At 32.3% G+C, this 27,658-nt stretch overlaps 1 protein-coding gene, 1 long non-coding RNA gene and 3 pseudogenes across 2 annotated transcripts; 1 reads left to right on the top strand and 4 right to left on the bottom strand.

Annotated features, from left to right (window-relative positions):
* Window positions 1-384: 384 nt before the first annotated feature.
* Window positions 385-2,798, bottom strand: LOC120123371 (annotated as a pseudogene).
* Window positions 2,799-2,928: 130 nt separating this feature from the next.
* On the bottom strand, window positions 2,929-4,244 carry LOC120123352 (annotated as a pseudogene).
* A 5,431-nt stretch (window positions 4,245-9,675) lies between these two features.
* LOC120123361 lies at window positions 9,676-10,142 on the bottom strand. The gene is made up of 2 exons (XR_005516185.1): window positions 10,038-10,142; window positions 9,676-9,928 (listed from the first exon to the last, which is right to left on the bottom strand). It is a non-coding gene; the product is annotated as an uncharacterized LOC120123361 (long non-coding RNA).
* Window positions 10,143-10,425: 283 nt separating this feature from the next.
* LOC120123320 (tyrosine-protein phosphatase DSP3-like) lies at window positions 10,426-12,243 on the bottom strand. The gene is made up of 5 exons (XM_039142246.1): window positions 11,985-12,243; window positions 11,634-11,727; window positions 11,150-11,207; window positions 11,007-11,050; window positions 10,426-10,706 (listed from the first exon to the last, which is right to left on the bottom strand). Exons 1-5 carry the CDS (start codon window positions 12,134-12,136, stop codon window positions 10,449-10,451), a joined length of 606 nt encoding a protein of 201 aa, XP_038998177.1. The 5' UTR covers window positions 12,137-12,243; the 3' UTR covers window positions 10,426-10,448.
* Window positions 12,244-20,577: 8,334 nt separating this feature from the next.
* Window positions 20,578-27,637, top strand: LOC120123251 (annotated as a pseudogene).
* Window positions 27,638-27,658: the final 21 nt, after the last annotated feature.

The raw sequence follows: 27,658 nt of genomic DNA, 5'->3' as shown, positions 1-27,658 counted from the left end.
AGTTTGCATTTTTATGGCAAATATAGATCAAAAGCACTTCCCAGTGCAAATCAGTTTTCTTAAGATTAAGACTGATCTTTTTGCCTTTATACTACTATTTGACGACGACTGATGCTTCGTAGCTGTAATGCCACCAGCTACTTCTTTCTGGCTCCCTTATTATTGTTAGCTTTGCTCCATTCTTCTTCTCTATTTCCAGATGGGGTAATCTTCCATGTCGAGATGGATGAGTGAAGGAATGATTAAATTTTAATACTGTTTCGGGCAATATAAAAACACTTCCGGACAACAAATAACAAATTTATAGAGCCTTGTTGGAATCAACTGTAACAGCAACATTAAATTAGCCCTAAGAAAGAGAAGGAATTCTGCAGCTTAGAGTGATTGAATTATTCCAAGTCTAACCAAAGAAGTTCTCTGTTGGGTTCACTGATGCATTCTAGAATCCAGTAAATGTAGCCGGAAGAAGCGGCATCGGCTGCATCTTCAGCAAGAAATCGATGAACACTACCGTTAACCTCAATCCAACTACATCCCGGTATTTTCCTGATCTTATTTCTCATCAACTTCCTAATCCTGAAAGCATCTTCATGCCTATTCGACCTTGAATACACATGTGACAAAAGTGCATACGCCCCATCATCATCTGGTTCTAGTTTCATAAGCTTCTCTCCTGCACCCTCTGCTAAATCCAGTTCCCCATGGATCAAACAAGCACAAACTAATGACCTCCAAATAACGGTGTCCGGCAACATAGGCATTACATCTATCAACATTTTTGCTTCTTCCAAAAGCCCGGCTCGCCCAAGAAGGTCCACGACACATCCGTAATGCTCAATCATGGATTTAAAACCATAATTCTGAACCATCTTCCTAAAAATCTCCTGCCCCTCAACAAACAACCATTCATGGCTACATGCCGAGACAAGAGACAAAAAGGTCACCTCATTTGGAGCAACCCTCGACTCCGTCATGTCGGGAAACAGCTGCAAAGCTTGTTTTCCTTTCCCATGAAACTCACATCCAGTTATCATAATAGTCCATGAAAACACATCTCTTTCCAACATTTCATTAAAAATTATCCCTGCAACACCGAGGTATCCAAACTTGGAATACATATCCATCAAAGCATTACTCAAAACAACATTCTTCTTTGCATCCAAATTGACTTTCTTGATATAACCATGGACACTCCCACCAAAATAAAGAACCCCATTATCGGCACAGCCGGCGAGAACAGCGACGACAGTAACAATTGTGGGATTAACTTTCCCCTAACTTCTAAATTGTTGTCCCTTGTTTCCATATGTAATGGGGTAAGGGGAGGTAAGATAATAGGCTGACCCCAACACTAGGTTGTGAGCAGCTTCCGTAGAAGACTTTCGAATTATGAAATGCCCTCCGTGAGACTCGATCCCACGACCTCAAGATTAAGAACCTTGTGCTCTACCAACTGAGCAATTTCCTCTGACTTCTCATTTCCTTAAATAGCTTCATTCCCACCAACGGTTCCTTCCCTTTTACATACCCAGATATTAAAGCCGACCACGAAACTTCATTTCTTTTCGGCATTTTATCAAACACACGGCGAGAAGCCTCCAGATCATTGCACAAAATAAAACCGTTCAGCAAACTATTCCAAGAAGCAACGTCTGTAACATACATACAATCAAAGACTAGTTCAGCCACTTTAATATTGTCGTTTCTACTATACATATTATTAATAAGGGTGATTTTAGTTCACGGAATGTAAGATTACCAGTAGGAATAAAAGATTACCAGGAATAGGATTACTGAGAATGTTTATTTTGTGTTTGGTTGGTTTAGCAGAAATGTAAGATTACTATGTTTAGTTAAAGGAATAAAAGATTATTGGAATATATATTTAACCAAATTGTCCTTATTATATATATATATATATATATATTTTAACAAGTTGGAAAATATTTATATATTTTCTTTAAAAAATTTAAATTCATAAAATTTATATAATTTTTTACAAAATTAAAAATATAAAAAGGTTTAATGAAAGAGTACAATTTTATTTTAACCCCTCATATAAAATTTTAATTATAGAATTTTTTGTAAATCTAAAATAGTGTAAGGATAAATTTGTAATTTAACATTCGTAGAATTTTTATTATTCAATGACAGAAGAAAAAAAATTTAAGGGCATTTTAGTTCAAAACGTCAGTAATCTAACAATTCTTAAGGGAAGGGGTAATGACATTCCCAGTAATATACCAAAAAAAATCTACAATTGGTAATAAAACATTACAGGGAATGAGATTACCGGCCAATCAAACGGGAAAATGTGGATTTCATTCTTAAGGGAATCTCATATTCCCCGAACCAAATAGCCCTAAGATTTCCAACAATTGAGCTCTTAAAACCCAAGTTATATTTCAAAACAAGTCCATGAATTAACTTTCCATTAACCAAATCTTTGCTTTTATGGCAAGCTGACAAGGCGGCAACGACAGAATAACTGTCGAGTCTTAAACCGGTACGCATCGACTGGGAGAAGGCAAAGAGAGATTTGATGGGGGTTTTGTATCGTGAGAAAAGGCTAATGAGGCAAGTCCATGAAACTATGTCTGGTTGCTCGATTCGGTTGAAGACTTTGTTTGCTACGTTTGGGAAGTTCAGATTGGCGTAGGTGTGAGTATTTTGCAGGACAAGGCTTGGCTGTGGTTTTGCAGTAGCCCCAGAGTTGTCGCCCTGGCATGGATTTTTTTCAGGGTTTTACGATTTGGACATTTTTCTATGACTGAAAGCGGCAACTTCTTACTGTCCATCTATTACGACAATTTGTTTGTTCTTCACAAACACAGACGACTACTGATTCAAATCCGAGCAATGTCTTATTAATAAGTAAATTCTGAGCAGATGTTATAATGTAATTATTCAAATTATTTAAAAGGAAAATATAATACGCGTTGTTTTATTTATTCAATTGAAATTACGTCAGAATATTTTGAGATGAGACAAAACGACACGGCAAAGACTAGAATCAATGGACACATGCTTGGTTTATGCCAATCCGAGCCTCTTCTTGAGCTGCACTAGGTAATCATAAATCTGGTGGGGATGAGGTAGTGCATTAGCCACACTTTGATGATTCTGCTTGCACCTATTGGCCCATGCAACAAGCTTGGGGCACCCTGCCTCTATGCTGAAATTCCCACAAGTCTCGTAAGTATAAAACCAGGAGGTGAAAGGTACAAGCGCCACATCCACCAGCCCGATGCTCTCTCCCCCAAAGTAAAGCTCGTCTCCCAGCTCTTCTTCAAGGGTATTCAAGCATTCCATTAACTCTTCCTTTGCTTCCTCTTGGTCCTCTTTCCCCATCCACACTCTCCTCCCAATCCCATATATCTGTACCCATTTCCACATGCAACAACAACATTAAATTATTCCAGAAAGGAAGTGTTAGTTTACGCATTAAATTAAATCCATAACATCAAATTTATCTCTAACATTTGATAAGATAGCTACTTTAATTCGATTCTTTTTTAAAGTATTTTGATCTCCAATATCTCTTAATTAGATAAATGTTAGTTGACTAATAATCAATTTTAATGCTGACGTGATAAAATATGTGTCTAAAATAATGATATATCATATGTTACATCATCACTTATATACCTATGACATTAATCACATCATCACTTATATATATATGTCATCATTTAGAGAAACAAGACTACTATGTTGGTGAGTTAATTAACAATTTTGATCTTATCAAAAACTATTTTAGCCAAAACTAAAACATTGGATGCTGAAGTAATTAAAACAAATAAAAACTAAAGCAATTAAAAGAAAAAGAACTAAATCACTATTCAATTAAAGGTTATTTTTTTTTATCATTATACCATATATATAAAACATCTCACCTTTTTATCGATATAGTCCGCCCAAAATAAGGCTTGGGATCGTCGGTAAGGATCGTCGGAAGGGAGCAAAGGAGATTTGTGGTTCCAAACTTGATCGATGTATTGGAGGATGATGAGAGATTCAGAAATGGGTTTGCCGTTGTGAATGAGGACGGGGATTTTTGGTGAATTGGGTTCATTTCAAGGAGGAGAGGGCTCTTGTTCAACAAGTCCTCTTGCTTGCACTCATATTTGATCCCTTTCTCATCCAAGGCTATTTTCACTCTCATTGCAAAGGAGCTTGGCCAAAAATCAAGTAGAATCACTTCATCTTCCATTTTCAGAATATGTTGTTTTTTGGGGGGGTGACAAAAGCTTGATGGGTGATTTTAGTGCATTGAGTGGATGAAGCTTAGCTATTTATACTTGTTTTCGTGCCAACAATGGCGTCATTGCTTGCTTGGTTTTCTTCAAGATAATATATTAAATTGAGAATGAAGAGTTAAAATGGTAATCGAAATGGTATCAAACCCTCTTCACATTGGGAGTGTCGTGTTGAGTTTTTAAATGCCACAAAAAACAAACCAAGGAAGATGCTTGGAACACGGCAAAAAGAAGAAGAAGAAGAAACTTTGTGCTAGGTGATTGGGCCTTTGAAAGTTGAGGGACAGGAAACTACAAAAATAAAGTAGTATCTTTGACTGGTATGATGGCCAAAGCAATCAATTTTTTAAGGCTAAACATGAGTTAATTACACTATTCGTCCTCAAACATAATCTTCATTCTAAATTGGTTTCAAATTTCTGAGTATTCTAAATTCATCTCAAATTATGACCCTCATTCTATATTGGATGCCATACTTCTGAATGTCCATTTTTATCCCTAAACTTTTGAATGATCTTGGGGATGTTGTTGGAACATTCAAAAGTTTGAGACCAATTCAGAATGAGGGTTATAGTTTGAAGATGAATTTGAAATGTTAAGAAATTTATGAATCAATTTATAATGAGTCATAGTTTAAGGATGAAATTGAAATATTTAAAATTTTTAAAAATAGATTTAAAATAAGATACATAATTTAATGATGTGTGTTACGATCGATTCGCTAAAAATATAAGGAATAAATAAATAACTATCATCTAAATAAAACATTGTAGGAGAACAAACACATTTGACCGACTAATCTAGTTGTTCATCTTTATTTTTTCATATTCTTTTAAGTCACGAGTTCTAGACTCGTTATGAGTACTATTTTCTGTCCTCTAGACCCTTTCTCTTTTTATTCTCTAGATAAAATTAAAATTAAATTTGAAATTTGAAAAAAATAGGATTCACATGCAGTGATCATAGAAACTGCATCAAGGATTCTCTAGGAATTATATTTAACTTTTTTAAGGTAAATTTTTTTCAATCAAAAGTTAATTCGATAAGATGTTTAATTATATTTAGTAACTTTTTTGCTTTTAGATATCTCTTTCGATTTTCTCTAGTACTATCGTAACGTCCGTTGACAATTCTACGATGGTGTCTCACAGAGCTTTCACCAATAAAAAAAGTCAGCATTATTCTTGATGAGTTTATTTTTTTGTTATGGGAACTATGGAGGAGAGGGTTTTTTTTATCAAAAGAGACAACATTATAAAAAGGAGATTGACAACGTGCGAATTCAAGACAAAAATGATAAATACAACGAGATTTCACTAACTCATTGAACAGACTGATCCTCCTAGGATTAACCCCATGACCTTGTTGAATTCTCTTATTATGTTGGTCAAGGCTCAACGTCATGGGTTAGAGTACTGCTAATTGATCCGTGCTACCTTAGAAACCTTTCTTGATTAAACGGGTGGTTAAGTTAGGGTAAACATTAAGCTTAGTTACTTAGAATGACACGAAAGAATACTCACGAGAGAGATGTGCGACACAAATAAACAAAAAAATAATTTAGTGTGAATGTTTAATTGTATTCCCAAATCTAAAATATGTCCAATAAAATGGTGAGGGCCTCCTTTTATAATGAAATCTCTTTACGTCCGATAACTTAGATTTAATTACATGAACATTTATATTTATTTCCTAATTTAATTACAATTGAAAACCGATTTCCTTATATCCGATGACTTGGATTTAATTACATGGACAGTTATATTTATTTCCTAATTTAATTACAATTGAAATCCTACTCTAATTGATAGGCTAAAGTTGGAGTACAGCATTCTTCAAAGACCGGGTTAAAGGTTTTTATGGCCCATTAGGGCAAGCTAGTTTTTTTATTTAGTCTATTAGGACACCTGATCTTTTATTTTGGAGAATATGAGAATTATTACAGTGATGCTGAAACTCATCATGTCGAAGTGACGAGTTTCAATAATTTTTTTTATCCAAACTCGTCACTTTGTGATGACGAATTCTAATAAAATATTTTTTTAGTTAAAATTTGTCACATCAAGATAAAAAATTCGAATAATTTTTTTTTTAATTCGTGACCTCAACATTACAAGTTCCAAATTACTGTAGAGAATGCAGTAAATCCTAAAATAAACTTCTACTTGTTCTATTGGGCTATATAAAAAACCCATAAATTGTATTGGGGCAATTTCACCCCGGGTTAAATTTAGTGGTTTAAGCAAGCCCATAAGATCTCCTGGGCGGTTTTTAGCTCACAAACCACGGACCCCAACTCATGGACCGTGACATCAGACACCAGTTTTCCACTTTTCTTTCCTTTTCACGAATTATGTATTATTTTTTCTTAATTAATAATTTTCCCACGATTTAAGCTTTGAATGTTATGAAAACAATTTTAACGAAGAATACGAAGCATTTTATTATGATCGTCACAAACTTATGTTTCGTTTTCAATGGCAATGGTATCTTTTTAAGCTGTGGTTTTTTCCCCACTTACAAATTGTTAACAAATTTCATTCCGTTATAAAATAAACTTGTAATATGTTCCTAGATTGAAGGATTGCCACGTGTTTAATTTCTTAAATCTAATCCTTTCTGGAATTTAAAAACTCCCCTTGGGCAAGAGGAGATTGCTACTGTTTGGTTTTACTTGTTAGCACGCCTGTAAGAAGCAGAGAGTAAATAAGAAAACAAAGATAACCCAAAACCTTAAAATCTACTAATAACATGAAAGTTCATGGTGTATGGGTGTTTACAAATGAGGCTTTTGCTGTTGCATTCATATGTTTGAACATTTTGAGGTTTGCTTCAGCTGCTATTTCAGTGTTTTTTCCCGTCATTGATAACCTCAAAATCAAGCATCCAAGAGGAAATATGTTAAGAGTATAAAAGTACTAATTTTCCTACCTTATTCCCATAACTATGGCTAAAGTTCAATTTATGTGCATTATTGGTATTTCATGCACAATTACATAATTGTCCTTCACCGTTGAGTTGATATTATATTTTACTCTTTTTTGTGGAAAAGATGTTGTGGTGTGTATTATTTTGTGCAGATAATACTGACTGGATAAATACGCCTCATCTAAGATAAAACACAAGGGATAAAACCTAAAAGATTGGATTTCCCCGCAGAGTTTAAAGAAAGAAGAAGTCTTGTTCACAATGAAATTTAAAGATAAGAGAATTAATAGCTCTTTTATTCGAATTAAAACTCTCCTCCAATAAGAATCAAAGGAATGGACGCATATCCTATAAAAGAGAAGAGAAGACGCACGAGAAGGGGGGTCGACTAGAGAGAAAGGCTAAACATCTTCTTCTTCTTTTCTTCTTGATTCATGTTGAGAAATTTTTATTTTGTATTTTTTTGCACCCAACCATGAATTAAACTAAATTGGCTTGGGTTAATGGGTTTTTGTGGTTCTGAAAACGTTTGGATTTGTTTAAGTTCTTGATTGCCTTTTAAGTTCAAAGTTTGTTCATTCTTGGTTCTTTAATTGATTTCGAGTGAATTGAGAGAAGATCTTGAAATTTATCCATTTATCTAATATTGGGAGAGTTAGATTCAAGAAACGAATGAACATGATCTTGATTCAAACGAAACGTTGGTGAAGATTAATTCATCTTAGGATAAGATTCGGATTTCAACAGCTAAAAGAGTGCAATATCGGTTGTTGTTCACCCATGGTTAACGCAGGGATGTATTACCAAGGCATGCACAAGTGACTAGTTCTTTGGGTTAGGGATAACAAGAAGACATTGAAGAACGTTTCGTTGAGCTTTGAAGGGAGGAATCCAGTTGCTAAGGGCAATTGAATCATTTTCAGTTGTCAAGGCAATCGAGTTGCCTTGGCAATCAGTTACCTAGACTAGCCATACAATTATCACACCACAACTCACAATAACCCGGTCTGCTCTCTTATTCGATCACAATCTACTTTTATTTACTTGTTCATTTATTTACTTATTATTCAAACTCCTATTATCACTAATTTTAATTCTCTTTACAATGCAAGAAGTTAGAATTCAGAATTTCACCAATCCTTGTGTAGACGATATCATTCTATACTATAACTTATGACGTGCATACTTGCTCCAATTATGAAGCAATTAAATCACGCAATAAAATACTTTGGTTGTCTGGTGATAATCTATCACTAGAATGCTAATAAAGGATTCTTAATTTTTAGTGTGGTTGATCTTGATTTGTATTGTTTTGAAGTTTTCCTTTTTGGGCAATAATTAAGCTCGCTTAAATAAGTGAAGCATGTTAGAAAGCTTTAATGATTATTTTTTATTAACCTAGGTAATTGGTAAATGCAAAGTAATATATGTTCAAAGATAGCTCTTAACAATTTGATATTAATGCTCATACCCTAATAGTTATGGTGCTCTAATTCAAAATCTCAAGAAATAATAATAACTCGTTTATCATCGAGGTCACTTGATTCGTGCGAAAGCTTTAATAATTATTAAGTTCACTTGATTAATGTCTTTTGCACGTGTAAAAGAACCATCCAATGATGCAGGGGTAAATTGAAAATGAACCATCCTATTGTAAAACTTTCTTGTTGTCTTATAGGAGCTACCACAAATGCAAAAGTCTCGGATGTCCCGTGAGAAAGCATCTGGAAAGAGCTTCCCATAATCGAAAATGTGTATTCACGCTGAACCTAAAATGCATTGCAACTCATTCATCAGGTTCAATTGCCTCAACAGTTCCAAATTTTCGGATTTCCATGCCGCTGAATCTCCCTGTACATCTCCAAATTAGTGATCGAGTGTTATGTACTTGGATCAAAAAAATTGTTTTCTTTCTGTAGGGTTGTACTCAAAAGTCCCAAGAACGATCTTTGTGGCAGGTAATGTGATTCCTTGAGTTTATAATGCTGCTGCAGGATAAAGCTTCATTTAGGTAACCTTAAATCGGTTCTTCAGTACTTAGTTTTATGTAATATTTGAATGTGATTGCTCTTGTCCAGTGTTGAATGTTATGTTACTGCTCAAGTTAGGATAAAATTAGTAACTGAGTGTGAAAATGTTTATCGATTTGAAAGGCTCGAGAGGCGATGTGTTGTTATTCGAGTTGCTGCTGGTTAGAAGAAAGCTATCATTTAATAAGCTTACACTGTTGTGCATCCCTTTATTGCTGAATGTCATAATTGTGTCTGATGTTAGAATGTGAATGATCTTATCCTGCAAATTTGATGTTGTGAGATGATCAGGAATATTATTTCTTAGTAATAGGCTGCTGCTGCTCGTGCTTTCTCTTTAACTGATATATTTATCAAGTCTCCAATTAAATTCCATGCATCATGAAGACTAATAAGGGTAGCACAATAGGCACAGCAAATATATGCTTTAAAGGAGACATCAACCAGACACAGAAATACGAAAATGCTCTTCTTTTATTATTAAAATAGATTGGAGATCTCTACAATGCAAGTAAGGTTCCCCACTCCTACCATTGACAACTACACTTGGGAAGCATGTGTCTCCGATACAATGAGAAAACACACACCAAAAAGTAACTCTGTAGCAATTGATCCGTTGAGAACAGTACCGGAATATATGGGGCTGACCCAACCCCCTATGTAATGCAACCGTTTCTCCTTGACAGGCTGGTTCGGGGCAGCTGCCTGTACCTAATCACATCAGAAACACCAGCTGGAGAGGTCAAGCAAGCAACAATCGAACCTTGGCACAAGCAGAGCAGTAAAAATCTCAGGCCAGGAAAGGGGGCTAGAAGAGCACCTAATTTGACAAGTAAGCAGGCAAGCATGTAACATCAGGGATCATTTACCAGTACCAATGTACCATATTTTCAGCTCGAAAGAGATGGCTTTTGTAAAGAGGAGATAATTTACAGAAGCTCTAATTAATCTCTATGCTGATCTTACACATATCAGTTTTGTCTGTTTGTAGTATTTTTAAATAAAATGAAATGTCTATTTTATATTAAAAATAAAAAAGAATAAAATTTAAAACTTGAATAATAGAATAAAATATACTTGAAAAACTAAGGCACTTCACACAATTTCTATAAGCTGTAAAACAGCAACTGGAAAACTAATTTTTGAAAAACCTATATCTCTGTCACAGACAGTATACAAAATAAATGTGTAAGACCATCTAAACAGACGCAAAATAAATGTGTAAGATCAGCTAAACAGACGCTAATCGGGGCTTTTGTACATTGTCTTCTCTGTACAGCAGCCGCCTCTTTTTTGAACCATATCCATGGTACTGATAAATAAGGCTGTGAAGACACTGCCTCAGGCACACGACATCAAACGTTTCAATAAATATCATGTCAGTAGGTCGGGATTTAATGCCAGCAAAATGCTGGTACTCCTCAAATACAGATGACAAGCACCAATTCTGCAATTTCCTCAAGCAACCAACAAGGCTACCAGTCCGATGCTGCATTAAGGATAAAAAAGTAAAAGATGACATAATTTTTCATTAAAGAAAAATGAAACCAGCCCCTTTGATGTCACTGGGAAAAAGAACAAAAATCAAGTACATAAGAGTCATAGTTCTTTTCATGTAGCTTTCATTTGATTCAACTTAAGAGTCATATATACATATGGATCAAATATCTTATCAGCCAACCTAAAACCTCAAGGAAAACCGAATGCCTAACCACATAATTCGTATACCCGATATTTAATTCAAACTAAGCTAATATTTTTAGGATAATAGCTGAATTTGGATTATTACCTTTCCACGCTTGCAGTGGATCAAAACAGGATGATTTCTCACATCTGTGAAGAAACAAGTTTATATTAAAAGTGGCAAAGGTAAATCACCAAGGTACAAAGATGAAACAAAAGGTTCAATTCCAATGTTTATGAATTTCATACCGATTAAAATCTTGAGAGCTCCCCAGATTGCATTCTTGAGGGTAGCAGCTGAAGGCTCCTGGAAAAAAAATGGAAAAAAAAAAAGAAGAGTAAGCTATTGGGAATCAAAAGTAACGTTAATAACAGAAATATCATATCCCAGATTTAAAAAATAAATTATCTTTGCTTCTAAGACTAATTTTTTTTCATTTATAATTTATTCTTATTCGCATTCAAGATCCTTCTTAATTCTTCAGCTTTCTAAAATTTATATCTTAACAAGTCCAAGAACTAAAGAATTACATTCTAGACCAAATTTAAATAGGTTGGGTAGTCAATGGTGACACAAAAGTCTCGTACAAATTTTATTAACTCCTCAGAACTTCTTGAAAACTGGCAACTGATTCTTCACTTATTCAAAGATGAAAACGACTTAAATTCAATATATGCATATTCCAAAAGTGATCAGCTTAAAAACTCTGGCATAGAAGTATAGGGGAAATACCCTTTTCCCTTCAATACCGAACTGAAAGAGCGTGATATTATGAGTTCGAAGAAACTCCATATTCTCCTCAGGGTATGGCTCCGGACACAAATATCTGCAAAATTGAAAGGAAAGAAAAAGATAGATAGTTTTCCCTTGATTTTCTAATAAACGCAACAGTCAAGAAAGCAAACGGAAAAAAGTTCCAAAAAAAATCTTAATTATCAAGAAAACCGACGGCACTGAGGAGAAGAATCAAGCTTCCAAAAAAGCTTTAAAAACAAGGAAGAAAAGCGCATCACCAAACGAAAAAAAACACTTCATCAATGCAACTGAAAACCAAAATAAAAAAGAAGATGAAGAAGACGTTACATGATGGATCGGAGGTTTAGGGTTTCCAAGAAGGAGAAATTGGCGGGTCGAGGGCAACTAGATCTGTAAATCCCTTCGTCCACCATAGAAAAATTGGATGGCGGCTCCATTATAACTTCGTCTCCATCGTCTTCTTCCACAATGCACCCCATCTTTCGGATTCAAAAAAGAAAAAAGAGAGAGAAAAGGCAGCGTGATCAAGGGCAATCGAAAAACTGTTTACGGCTGGTTTTAAATAGAGAATTAAGAGAGGGGTTTTAGTTTATTTGAAAACGATGAGAACGACACAGCATTCGGTTAGGATTAGAGTTCTTAAACGAAATGGGTCTGGAAAATCGGGACTGTATTTATGATTGGATCATTTATTGTTCTTGTTCTTTTTTCTTTAATGAAACTCTTTATTTTATCTTTATAAAATAAATAAATAATCTGTTTGAAGTTAAAATAAATCAACTTTTTAATTTAAAATAATAATTTATTTTTTAATTTAAAATTATAATTTATTTTTTAATAAATAATATTTATTTATATACATAAATTTGCATATATGATTTTTATTAAAACGAATAGAATAGTTGAGATATTGTGGCATTTAACTGTTTAAAATCTAAAACAGGAGGGGCAAAATTGAAAAAAACAAAGACAGCGTGGATGTGAGCAGTTAGATGTAGATTGGAGAGGTTTAAAAATTATCATTACACTTGTTTACCGATCTCATAATTCATTACTAACCATCCATCCATATAATTTATCTTATAATAAATATAAGGGTAAAGTATAGTAATGGTCACTGAATATTTCAAAGCTTGCATTTAGATCCTTCAACTTTTAAACTTGCAATACATTCCTCCAACATTTAATCCATTTGCAATATGGTCCCCGCACCTATGAAAATTAGGGTAAATTATATAAATGGTCACTGAACTTTTTAGGCACTTGAATTTAGGTCCCCTAACTTTTAAAACTTACAAAACATTCCTCAATTTTATTCTAAACCCCAAATTCCAAAGTAATTCAATTTCATTCTAAACCCTAAATTCCAAAATAATTCAATTACATTCTAAAACCCAAATTCTAAAATATTTCAATTTAAGGAGGAATATACTAGATTATCTTTAAGAACGTGATAGCGTTTTGATTTTTTTACTTTTGTGAAGAAGAAAAATACACTGCCTCCTCGTAAATGTAAATTTAGTGACCTTCAATAATTTAAATATAAAAAATTATTATGGAAGAAATTGAATAAAAAAACACAATCTCTCAATGAAAAAATTAAGAATTAAAATCCCTAGTTGACATCCTTATAATTTTTATTTATTTCAATTATAATTTAGTTTTTTAATAGTTCGATGTGATTATAAGATAGTATTTATTCAAATTTTTTAATTTATTAATAATATAGATATACCCTACAAACACAATTGTTTGAATTTAAAACTTTTTTAAAAAAAAACATTTGTTTACCTATGAAATCACTTAACGGAGTTATAATATAATTTTGTTAAGTGTATTAGAAAATTAAAAAATAGATCGTGCTAGAACTAAAAGAATACGTGACCATGAAATAGAAAGTTTACGTACGTTACGAAAACATGGCACAAACCCCATCTCTTTTGAGTTGATTGTTATCATCAACTTAGGGTATATTATATTAAATTATTGATTTTTTTTATTTTATTTTTGAAGTAGTCAACTTCAGTGTTTATTTTTTTAATGTGTTTTTTTATGATTTTATTAAATAGTTTTTCTACAAAAAATATTTGATGTAATAAGTAAATAAATATTTAATTATCATGGTAATATTTATATTTTAATTATAATAGAAATAATATAAAAATAAAATATATTTATACATCATTACTATAATTAACATACCTCATATATAAATTTTTGACTCTGCTATTTATGTAGTCTTAATATTTATATGAAAGATATAAAATATATTAACACGTATGATTAGATATAAAAACATACACAAATAATCAGAAATATATTTATTTTTAAATAAATGAATTATTATCATATATTCTTACTATTGAAAAATTTTAATGTCTTTAAATTAATATTAAAAAATTATCATATGTTTTTAAATATAAAAAATAAATTAATTAATAATTTAGTGACATTGGCGTCGTTTATAAAAAAGACAGAAATTAAGTATTTTAGAATTTGGGTTTTAGAATGTAATTGAATTATTTTGGAATTTAGGGTTTAGAATGAAATTGAATTACTTTGGAATTTGTGGTTTAGAATGAAATTGAGGATTGTTTTGTAAGTTTTAAAAGTTGGGGGACCTAAATTCAAGTACCTAAAATGTTCAGTGACCATTTATATAATTTACCCTAATTTTCATAGGTGCAGGGACCATATTGCAAACGAATTAAATGTTGGGGGATTATATTGCAAGTTTTAAAAATTGAAGAACCTAAATGCAAGCTTCAGAAATGTTCAGTGACCATTACTATACTTTACCCTAAATATAATTTTTAAGAGATATATTTAATAAAAAAAATTATATCTAAAAGTTGATTGATAAATTTAACATATTTAATTCGATAAATGTAAAAGAGAGATATATAAGAGTGAAAAAAGAAATATAAGTATTATTATTCATTGATTTTTTAATATAATATTTAAATAAGATAATTTAAAAAAAAGATACATTTAGTGGGACAAATATAGTATATATTTAAACTGAATTACTTTTTAAAATACATTAAAACTTTAACACCCATGGTGACATGGTTGGAAAAGGAAAAATTAATCCTATAGTAGGGTAACCATTTTTGTACTTTATCGTGAAAAATATAAATTCAATGATTTTTATAACAAAATATAAGTTTTATTTTTTTTATTAAGCTAAGATGATTACAAAGTAACATTTGTTCGAATTACTCTCAATCATTTGACAATGATCGCTCAATAACTTTGCTGCAATCGTTTGTGCTAAAACTTATGAGTTGTAGGAGCACAATAATTTCTTTAACCACTATGGTAAATTGGTTTGTGTGCTAGTTTTATTAAAAGTAGAAATATATCTCAATTATATTGAAAGTTCATAACTACAACCGTAAACTAAAACGCCTAATAGAACATTGTAGTATAATCATTAACATAATAAACTAGTCACTTATGATCACACAATAAAAAGGTTAAAAACCTAATCAAATAAACTTGAATAAAGTTATATACAAATAGATCTGATTGTATCAGCAAACGAACCATAAAAAATGATAAAGCTATTGAAAGGCCATTGACAAATCGTAAATTAAAATCGAGCAATGTGAAAAAAAAATTATCCATAAAACATTAATTGCATATCCAAATCTAATATGAGGACCCAAAGAAGGAATATCATAATTATAACAAATGAACGTCATCTTTATTAGTCGTGATGATGTCAAATTCAACCCTGAAAAAGAAGATAAATGAAAATAACAACAAAAACATGTCAAAAGACAGAAAAATGTGACATAAAGGTATACGAAAATGTGTCATCAAGACTGAATTATTAAAAAAAACAAAGATACAACATAAAAAGATAATGAATACCGACATTAAATTGACGTCGTCGTTGATTACAAAGATGAAGAAGAAAGAAAACTACCGACATCACAAGAAAAAAGAGAGACAACTAGAGTTAAAAACCCTAGATTCAATGATTTTAGATGTTTGACAAGATAAATAGTTGATTTAAATTCTAAATGTAATTGATATATTATTTAAAATTATAAAATGTATTTGATAGATAATTCATAATACTAGTTAAATTGATAAACGAAAAATGATGTGATCATCGTTGGTACGGGGGAACATTTAGTCAAAAAGAGGGTTCGGATTCCATCCAAGACTTCAATAAAATTAAGATAAGCCTAATTTATTTTTCATGTGAAAATGGGGGACACGAGATCAATAAATCCCTTTCCGTAACTGGACTTGTCTTGCATTATGATCTTCATCAGAACTACCCTCTGTTTCTAAGGTCATGGATTGTAAAATTATTTAAAACCTGTATTAATTAATCTCTATGTTCTGACAAATTATATTTAAAGTATATGTAATATAAATCTTTCGGATTACTAACACTTGTATAATTAAATGTAATATTCTAAAAATATATGTAATATTATTATTTTTAAATAATATGAGGTAATTACAATGTGATATATATTCATAAATTTTTAACATATTGGTAACGTATATACTTTGAAGATCTTATTATTTAACCCAATACTTATAGGAGATTAACATTTCCTTCTATACTAAGATCATTCGATGAATTTCATAATTTATCTATTTTTTAAATGTATGACGTGACATATATATATATATATATATTACCCTCTGTTTTATTTTAGAAATAGAACTGAATGGGGTGTGCAAAAATGTTTTTTTATGCTAAAAAATATTAAAATCTGTATATCCTTTTCGAGTCCCCAATTAAATGAACATGTGCAAATGCATGCCCAATAGCGTATCATATTTGGAACATAGTTTTAGAAAATCGATAATGCAGCAATATCAAGGCTTATAAAAAGGGGAAGTGGAAAATGGTTTGACCAATGAGCCACATTGGAGACTAGATCAATAAAGGCCAAAAATGATATAATTGATAAAATAAGCAGAGCAGTTATATACATGGCTTCAATCAAACGAAGTAGACTAGCAATAGATAAAGGTGCGCCCAGGAAAATGCAGACAAGTCAAGCTAGGTGTTCAATCAGGTGGCAGCCATTGATTATTAAAACATCATGTCTAGCTTTTAAATAAAACGGGCCCCAATATATTTTTCGAAAATAATATTGCTCCGATATAATTTTTTAACCAAACGTCTCATAAAAATATATATTAATTTATATGTTTATTTTAGATGTTTATGTATTTTTAGATTATAATAAAATAAAGAAATAAACTCATCAAGTAACGTGAGAGGTTAAAGTGAGTGTTATTTCCTTTTTAGCTTACAGTTAAAAAGGTTCAACTATATTAAATGACAATCTTATATATGATTTAATTGAGGAGCCAGGTTTGACCCGTAATTTTATTTGTTTGTTTCAATTATGTGCGACACTTAGTTGTATCTTATTGGAAAGTAAAGTTCATGCTACAAGGTTATTCCCATGTTGTATGATGATTCAATTGGCTACGAAAAGCATGCACCGTCCTTGTCTCATGTCTCTTTCATCTTCATTCATTTTAAATTTGAAGAAACTGCATGGAAGATTCAATGTTTGAGGATTTTGGTTGGCGATTTTTAATGGAATTTTCTTAAATATAAGTACTTTTTAATGTAAATGTTTTTTTTAAATAAGACGATAGTTATACGATTAGCCACTAATGGCATATGTAAGGATTACATCCGCAATACGGTCTGGAGAGTCATAATAACAAAACAAAGGAGCAGAAAGAGACATAGCAAATATAGCTAAGGTGTGTGCGGCTGTGTTTTTGGAACGGCGAACACCAACAATTCGATAGCCATGATCATCTCGGAGAATTTGTCGAGCAGTGGCAAGGTGGAATCCAACAGTAGACATGTCCAGCATCGATGTCATTAATTGACGAACTACATTAACGGAGTCACTTTCAATCCGAATGTTTCTGAAATTAACTCAGACGCCAGCCGAAGACCATATGTTATGACTGAAGCTTCTAAAATTCCCACTTAAAACAACATGGCAATGGGATGGACTGACATGTTATGACTGAAGCTTCTAAAATTCCCACTTAAAAACATGGCAATGGGATGGACTGACATGCAACAACTAGTCTGTGATGACCACGGGCAACTACTCCAATCGCAAACCCACGATTCGACCGAGAGCATGTCGCATCTAGGGGCTTACTCCAAGATTCAGACAATGAACCAGATACTGATAGTGACGATCCAGTGAGCCCGACTGCGGCATCGAAGGAGGAAAAATACGCTTTGCTTGAACAAACCACCTGTCAAGCCGGGGTAAAGTGCCCTTCCATTTCAAACACATTTCGACACTACCAGAAGAAATATAAAACACATCTACCACAAGCCGGGTTGTCTCGGTAACACAATGTGACACTTTAGACCTATAAAGCTTTACGGTGTTACACCAACGATCAACAAACATTCGAGTGTTGCTGTTCTGACCCACTCTCCAGTGAAAAACGATTTTGAAGTGTTGTCATGACTGATTAATTGTTTGTCATGAAAATAAAGGGCATGTTCCCAATTGTAAACGTTAAGAAGCACTAAATATGTAAACGAATAATGAACTTGTCAAATGATCTTAATTGTAAGAAATGTTTATTTTTCTAGAAGTCTTGGATTCGAGAAACAATGTTTGCAAGATATATGTGTTATCAATAGATTAAAAAAATTATGAACATATGCTAATTTTGAATTGATTAGCGACTACAAATTTTTGTTTTCATTTTTTGTCCTTATAATATGAGTTATACTAGTTTTTTTTCGTTTAAGAGATATTTTACTTTTCGTATAAGAAATGGTAGATGTTTTATCTACTCTTATAGTGTGTTCTCTCTCTCTCAAAGTTAGACTTAATATATATCTTAAGTTGACACTTATTTAATTATCTCATATCCCTATTTTGGATCATATGATTGAATATTTATAAGAACTCACAATCACCGTCTTTAATTAGTGATTAGTTATAGCAATATAAGTTTATTAACAAGGTATCATTGCTATAGATATTTTTATGTTGGTATTGATGATGATTATATATTAATATCGTTATAATGCTCGTTTGTATTTATTATTTTTTGAGTTGTTAGATTAAATTTTTTTTGTGTGTTTTTAAATAATAGTTTGTATATTTCAATAATATTAAGAGAAATGTTTGGTTTACGTGACCAGTTTATCCTTACTTATTAAATTTTTATGTAATTTTGAAATATTTTTTATTTAATAAAATTAACATATATTATTAATTAAAAAATTATTTATTGTACTATGAATAAAAATTACATAGATAATAAAAAATGACGTGTCTTTACATAAATTTAAAAATAAAGGACATAAATCATCTCAACCTTGTTTATAATATTTTTCTTGTCACGAACAGTATACCTTAAAAATAAATTGGAATTCGATTTTTTTCCTCAATTTGCAATATGGTCAATTCTTGAATATGCCGTGGATTGAACAAGTCCCTATCACCTTAGTTAAATAAGTCAATACAGTACTAGAAAGCTATTGTAGATCGGTCTAAATTGGCAAATTTTGCAGCCAACTTGCCAAGAGATCCAGCTCGTGAATAGGTGTGACCCATTTGTTGGCGACCCGCAAAAATTTTATAGCCCGTCAATTGTTTGGTACAACTGTCAGCCCACTTGTGAAGGGGTTTGAAGTAGGTCTGGCTGATTGATGAAGCCCATTGATTGTAAGAACTTTAAAGCCCGTCAATAGTTTGGTAGCGTTTCAATTTTATCCTCAAATTATGATTTTTATTTTAAATTAATATTCAAACTTTTTATATTTTAAGCTATAATTGATAATAATACATATTTGGATGAATTTGGATATGAAATTAGAAAATTCAAAAATTTGAAGACTGATTTAAAATAAAATTTATAGTTTGGAGATGAAATTGAAAATTTCAAAACTTTAAGGAATATTTTAAAACAAGATTAATAGTTTGAGGATAAAATTAAAATATTTAAAAATTTAAGAATCATTTTAGAATGAAAGTACTAATTTGAAGATACATATGTATGATATTCAAAATTTAAAATCACTTTACTTATAAAAATAAATTATAATTTTATTTTTTTAAAAATTTAAATCATTTTAAAAATAAATCATAAGGTAGTATATTAATGATGACTTTCAACCATTTGATATTGAACGCTTTATATCTTTAACATTCATGGGGTTCGAACCTGAGACATCAAAAAATAACAATAATTTTTTTATCACCTAAATTATTTAATTTATCCCACAATCTAATAATTACGAATAAATTCATAATATGGTATTTTTTTATTTTAATATATAATAGCATATGGTAGCATCTAAATTTGGGGAGTTCTTTTATTCAATAGACAACAACAAAGTCTAAAACTATAATAAAAAATTAGAACAAAGTCTAAAACTATAATAAAAAATTAGTCACTCAAAAAAACCATCCGGTTCCCCGCACATCTTTACTCAAAGTGGCGCTAAAAATTATTCACTCGCTTTCAATTGATAACAGCAGTCCAACCAAAATTTAAACCACCAATAGAAAGAGACCCTAGTCAAATCACATATTAGCAAAGCCATGACGGGCGGGATGCAGCGGAAATATGAATACGATGACGTACTTGCGCGTGTGAGAACAAAGATCAGCACACAAAGAAAATGGGTGGGTTTTGGATGGTTGATTTTTTTCCCGCTTTTTATTGTTTTGTGTGGAGAAGAGAAAACAACGCCCTTCGATTCTATCAAAAAATTAAAAGCAAAAAAATTAAAAAGGAATTAAAAAAATATTATATATATATTAGAAAACAAAGACAGACTTTCCGTGAAGAAAAGCTCTCTTTTAAGTATTTCTTTGATTTTGTTTTCTCTGGTTTCTGTTAGCAAGGAGCGAAGGGAAACGTTTTCGCCTAGGTGACAGCGCGGTTTTGTGACGGGAATGAGAATTCCTAGTGGAGGGTGCTAACGTGACAGCCGGGTGATGGTGTTGGAAGGAAGATGACCGCTGAATGGAATTCTCATTCGATGCAGGAATTCCAATGTCCCGAACAGCAACGCCGACGGTGACTGTGATTGAAGGATCCTCGCTTTCACCGTCTTTGAATCAAGGCCTCTCTCTGACTCTCTCTCTCTCTCTCTCTCTCTGCTCATTAATTTACTCAGTTTTGATTATTATGATTATTGTTTTACGTTTCTAATTAGCGAAACGCAAGTGAAATACAATTCATGTGTTTTTGTTGTTGTTTTTACTCGTGAATTGTTCTTTTGCTCATTTTGTGACGAATTATTGTTTGATCATTATTTGCAATCAGTCCTTTTCTCGATTGAGTTTTAATTAAGAAATTATGTAAAATTTGAATTCTAATGGTTGATCTAATTGCATTTGAATTATTGAGAAAACAATGTAATTCTACGATGATTGTGAATAAATTGCTGCAAATTTGTTTTGGTGACCCGGAGAATTGGAGATTCCACGTTCTTAAATTTTCAAGTCAAATTCAATTGCATGAGTTAAATGAGATTTACCATTATTGTTACCATCTTTTCCCTGAAATTATTATTATTATTTTTATTTCTGTGTTACTTGTAGAAAAATTAAGTTCTGTTCTTTTATATATATAGGATTAAGGTGTATTTGTTTGTTGTTTTTACTGCATATCTGATTTCTGTACTCATTTCGGTGAATTTGATCGAAATATAATTTAGAAATAGAACTATTGAAGTATCTTGTCTTTGAATAAGAGAATGTATGCTTACATTGGTTTCCAAAAAATATTTACTTTTTGTGAACATTCCTTTCAAGTTTCAGGAGTAAATAGGAGATCCTTCTTTATTATTATTCATTATAAGAAATAAATTGAAGTCAAGGATCAAATATAGTGAGGTTTCTCCTTGTTCACATTTATATGCTATTTATAAGAAACCTATAGTATCATGTAGGAAAAAGGGCACACATTTTAAGAGTCATGATTCTCAATGAGCTTGATTGGTTTTGATAGATATTGGGGTTTAACCATCCTAAGGTGAGCTCAAGCAGTAAAATCCTCGAGCTTGACTTGAAATACTCAAGCTCACTGTTTTAGAATCTGAAGGCAAGTTCGAAAAGAGATTCTTTTCAATACTAATTAGAAAAGTAAAAATCTATGTTAAATTAAGAAAAATCTTGGTTAGGCTCTAAGCAATTCAAGCTAGGCATTAGAATTTCGAACGTCACACTTAATTCTTAATTCTACAACATGAAGTTGAATTCGAATCCTTAGAGTAGAACCAAATAGTTACGACGTCTTCTTTACACCTATATAGGCAATAAGAGAAGAAAATATAATTTAAAAAATGAGAAAACATATTGTTTGATCCTTTTATTGAATGGTAACTATTTATTATGTGTGAAAAAAATGGTTATAACATTTAAAAAAAAATTCATTTTGGAAGCTTTCAAATGAATTTCTTTAACTAATATTTTTAATAAAGAACATGTCAACATAAAATTAAATATATATTTTAAGACTGTATTTAAAGGTATAGAAGGAATATAACTTCTAAAGGATATATTGCTGCTTTTATTTGTTTTCCAAACTCTCTGCAATGATCATAGTTGATCTTCATGATTTCTTTGGGTGCTGAGTGTTCGAAAATGATAAATTTCTCTTTGGATCCTGTAAAGGAGCTGAAAAATATGTAAAGTTCTTTTGTTGGGGCCTTAGAAAAAAATAGAAAACTAAATCTTTTCCTCCAATAATTTAGCCACTGAAGAGGCTTGCAAAAGGTCAATGGTTACATTGCAGTTTCTTGCTGCTTCTTGTCAAATGTTTGTTAAAGAGATGTTCTTCTCATTCCAATTATTTCATTTAAATTCTCAATCATTTGCACTTTGACACTTTACTCTTAGAACATCTAGTGAGTCTGTTTTAAATTTGAGGGATAAATATTTGATATTTAAAGCTAATAGAAATTGATATTTACTTATTTAGAGTTGAATTTTACAGGAATTTTTTTTATGAATTTGAAGTTTTCAATACCTTTTTATTTCTTTACTCTTGTTTTAAATGTTTTTTCTGAACCTGTTATTTAATGTTATTGCAGATGTTATGTGGCAAATGAACTTGAGATCCAGTGAAACGATGGAATCTAGTGCCTATCCGGAGCGTCCTGGAGAACCTGATTGTTCTTATTATATCAGGACAGGCCTTTGTAGATTTGGGCATCATGTCATTTTAATCATCCTCCAAACCGTAAACTGGTATAAATCCATGGCTTGTATAGACATTTCTTGTGAGTTTCAGAGTCAACTTTCTTTTTGGGTACAAAGCGCCTTAATTTGGAAATAGGGACAGAGTTGCAGGTGATGATATTTTAACTCTAGACTACTAGATGCCACCGCTTAGAGCTATTTGTATAACTAACAGAACAAGTCCTGTTCAGAGTTAATGATTTTTGAGTGGGATATTTTGGTACAATGCGGAAGAGATTCTTGAGATTAGCATGGTTTTGTATGCATACACACTACGGTTGCTGTTAAAAAGGAAGGGGGGATTATACTTTTTACAGTGATTTCATTTAATTTTGACTACTCATTTGAGTTTTTAAATATCAATTGTCAGTTGAAATGTTTTATATTATATCAAATTCCAGGCTATTGCTGCAGCAAGGATGAAAGGAGAGTTTCCAGAAAGAGTAGGACAACCTGAATGTCAGGCATGGACTTTGTTCCTTGGTTTCTCATGTAACAATGTTGCTCTGCTTTTTCATGTGCTTTACAATATGCAATGCTTGGTTAACATGAAGTATACTACTTTTTATGTAACTGAAAAAGGAATTAATTTTATTAGTTGTATATTGGTTCATTTAATCAAAATCACGGCTCAAAAATTTTGATATAAAAGTGAATGCAGAGTTTTCTCTACAAATTCAATATGCTGTTATTCTTGAATTCTTATGGATTCACTGTTGGATCCATTATTTGCAGTGAAGAATTTGTTCACATCTATATGGATAATGCACTAGAATTAAATGAGTGTTCGTGCTACTTCTAATTGTTCATAATGAAACCTCAAAGGTTCTTGTTGTCGAAAGCATTCATAAAGACAGATGGAATACTGACTTGATCCTAGTATAAGGAACTAAACAAATAAAGAAACTAAGAAAATAGAAATATGCTAATAGATTGGATTGAGGAAAGGTTTATCTCTTCTAGTGGTTTGACTTAGCTTTCAAACTTTAGTCTGAGCTCTGAATTGTCAGCTTGACTAGGTGACTGACTTCTTATAGTATCTGCTTTCTTCTTTTCCATTCTGCAAAGGCTGGATGGCTCTGACTCCTGCTTTTACTGCATGGAAGCTAAACTGCAATCCTACAGAAGCTAATCTTTTGGTTTTACTGCACCATGTCCAATTATAGGACACTATGGTTTTCATTTTCATATATGTTCGGATCCAACAACTGACATTTTGCTCTTAACTGCTCAGCAGTACTACCTGAAAACAGGAACTTGCAAATTTGGAGCTACATGCAAGTTTCACCATCCTAGAGACAAAGCTGGGATAGCTGGGAGAGTTTCCTTAAATTTGGGCTACCCTCTTCGCCGGTTGGATTTTTTTTCCTTTTACTCCTTAAAATAGAATTTTACAATGATACAAAATTATGTCAATATTCATGTTCTGGTTTCAGTTGTCACTTTTTCCTTAAAAAAACATTTTTAATTGGATTAATTGAGAAAACCAGAACTAATGCCATCCAGATTAGTTCCAATATGAAAAATGGACATATATAGACAAAGATGATAAATTAAAATCTTATCACTGCTATGACTTAGAGAAGCTTTCCTCGTTTCAGTTTTGAGTTATGAAATTGGTTTCAAATTTAAATATGGATCATGAACAAAAATTACTGCTGAATTTCGGACAATTTCTAGCCTAAAAATATTTGTTTGGTTGTTATGTAGTTTGGACCTTGTTGGCAAGCTGTATTTCTTCAATGATAGGTTTCTAACATATAGTTTTTTTTGTGTGGTTATTGGTGATTCATAGTCTTAGTGTAATTTACTTCCCTTTTCCTTTAACAGGAAGAGACTGAGTGTGTTATTATCTAAGAACTGGACAATGCAAGTTCGGGAGCACTTGTAGATTTCACCATCCTCAACCAACTAATATGATGGTCTCATTTAGTGGCTCTCCTATTATCAAGCTGTCCCTTCTCCAACCATCCTGGTCAGCAGTCATATCCAGGAGGGATTACAAATTGGTCAGAGCATCTTTCATTCCCAGCCCCGTTGGCAAGGTCCATCAAGTATGCACCCTTGATGTTACCCCAGGGGATGGTATCTGTTCCAGGCTGGAATGCTTATAGTGTAAGCTTTTCCTTAGCTTATTACTAATCCTTTGTTCATTAAGCAGGCTCATTTACTGTTTTCATGTGTTTGGACAACATTAGAGCTGACAAGTGAGGCAACTCATGAGAATTCTAATTGTCAGTACGTGCTTTAAAATTTTCAAAGAAACTGTATAACCCTTCTTATCATGCTTATTAGTAGGTTTTATGGTTTAGAATAAAAGGGCATGTCAAACTCTGGGTAACACCTACCGACATGTGAATTGGATTGGAATTTAACTCTTAATCCGAATAATTTGATTTACTGGTTGCTCCAGTTTTTGTTCTTGGTAAAAAACATGATGTGCAGATGTTTCTTTAAAACTATGTTCTTGATTGTTGAATTACTTTACAATTCAGAAATGACGGCTAAACTGAATCAGAAATTTTGTAGCTTAATTTGATTAACAGCTTGTTCCTACCAAAAACACTAGTCTATCTCCGTTTGAATACATTCAACTGTATGCCATAAACCAGAACGTGGCTACACATGTATTTTCATTGGACAAATGTTTATTGGTCTTGGTAAAAATAAACATGAACTGCAGCAGCTTCTTTGTATAACTAATTTTTGAATTAATTGACAAGTTTGAAATGAGCGTGAAATTATTAAGCTTATTTGATAGCTGATTGTTTCTTCAAAAACAACCGGCTTATCACCTTGTGAAATACATCAACTGTATTCTATAAACTAGGAACTGTCCATGTTGTATTTCAGTTAAAGAGCGAATGTCTTTTAGTAATGTTAAGAGTTGTGGCTCTCTCTACAGCATTTCATAATGTAATTTGAGTTTCTCTTGTACTAGCAAGCATCTGTGCCAGCTGTAACTTGTGATCTTTGAGAAGTACCACCATGATATCCAAGAAAAGAGAAAGAAAAGGTAGACAAATGCTACCATTCTAATTCTTTTCATTTTCCAGGGTCAACTGACATCAGCATCTTCTTCAGAGAACCTGCAGCAGACAAATGTAAATCACCAAATCTATGGAGCCTCACGCCAGAATGAATCAGCAACTTCAGGATCCCAAGCATCCTTTTCTCAGTTACGCTCTGGTTCTGTCCTGTAGGTGTTTATGCCTTGCAGAGGGAGAATGTATTCCCAGAAAGACCTGGCCAGCCCGAGTGCCAATTTTACATGAAGACTGGAGATTGTAAATTTGGTGCAGTTTGTAGGTTTCATCACCAAGAGAGAGAGTTCTTCCTGCTCCTGATTGTGTGTTAAGTCCTATAGCCTTCCTTTACGCCCAGTGAGTAATGTTTCCAGTGGTATTCTCTTTAAGTTTATTTCTGAATCTTGATGCTCAAATAATTACGGCTGTTCATTAAAAGCCTAGTATTCATGCTACTTAAAAATGTCATTCCCTCATCTATAATCTTATAGGACCTTTTCTTTTAAAAACTTGGTTTCCTGATTGTTTTAATTGCAGCCCATGCTAACGATTCTTTTATGTTAAAAAATGAATGTGCTTTGATACTCCTGGAAATTGGTCATTTTGCGACTGCCATTCAGCACTTTAAATTATATTAGAGAGAAGTGGCATAAAATGGATCTTTTTTCCCTCTTTTGCTTGGATTGGTAGAGACTAGAGAGCCCTATCATGGCATCTCTGTTTTGAAGCTTTATAATGCCAATATTCTGATTACGACAAAGTGCTTATAATCTTTGACACCATAAGATGGTAGAGACTAGAGAACCTTATCATCTCATCTTGTTTTGAAGCTTTAATCCTGTACAGATTCATCTTCAATTGTAGAATGTTACTATTTTATTTTTCTTACTTTCATTTTACTTAACAAGCTTATAAGTTTTGCTTATCCATTATCCATTTTGCACATGTTCTTGGTGGTTTTGCTTCTCGTCATTTGTCTTCAATGCAATATTACATTGATTTTATGGGGTTGTGGTTGGTTTGCAAGAAGAGGTTCACTACTATGTGGGCATTCACTGTTGCTAGTTTTATTTTGTTGTTGATTTTTACAATATTGATATTTATACTTCTACATTCTAACAGGGTGAACCTCTGTGCATATTTTATTCTCGATATGGGATTTGCAAGTTGGTCCAAGTTGCAAGTTTAACCATCCTATGGGAATTTTCACATACGATTACTCAGCATCATCTCCATCTGAGTCCCAGTTCATAATTTTGGGATCATCGTCTGGAAACTACTGGGTTAAACCTGTCATCAGAGGGGATTGTTGAAGCAGTTTCTACAAAGCCCAGGCGACTTTCACTGTCAGAAAATAGACAGTGTCTCCCAGTGATGATAATATTGACACAGAAGGATAAAAGCTACAGCAAGATATGGGCTGATTAAGTTGACAATAGTTTTGGTGGATGAGTAAAGAGTAATCTGTAAATTCATTCCTATTGTTGGAGATGTGCAAAGTTCATGTCAAGTTGATTTGTTCTCTGAAAAAATATGCAATTCAGTCAACAGTTGCATCTTCTGAATTCATAATGCTGCATTGTATAAATCTGAAGATTATGTCACATTTGGTTAAAACGAATGTGAACAATTCAGCCGTCCGGAAGTTCGTTTTCCTTTCTGATTTTGGTGTTATGTTTCTTTCACATTATGTTGTACGAGGCATTTTCTTCTTTCTGTGTGCAGTTTTTAACACATG

This window comes from Hibiscus syriacus, unplaced genomic scaffold (assembly GCF_006381635.1).
Source record: "Hibiscus syriacus cultivar Baekdansim isolate YM2019G1 unplaced genomic scaffold, ASM638163v2 tig00110392_pilon, whole genome shotgun sequence".
NCBI classification, from domain to species: Eukaryota; Viridiplantae; Streptophyta; class Magnoliopsida; order Malvales; family Malvaceae; genus Hibiscus; species Hibiscus syriacus.
The sequence above is the reverse complement of the archived record's forward strand: the minus strand, read 5'-3'. Positions and strand labels throughout refer to the sequence as shown.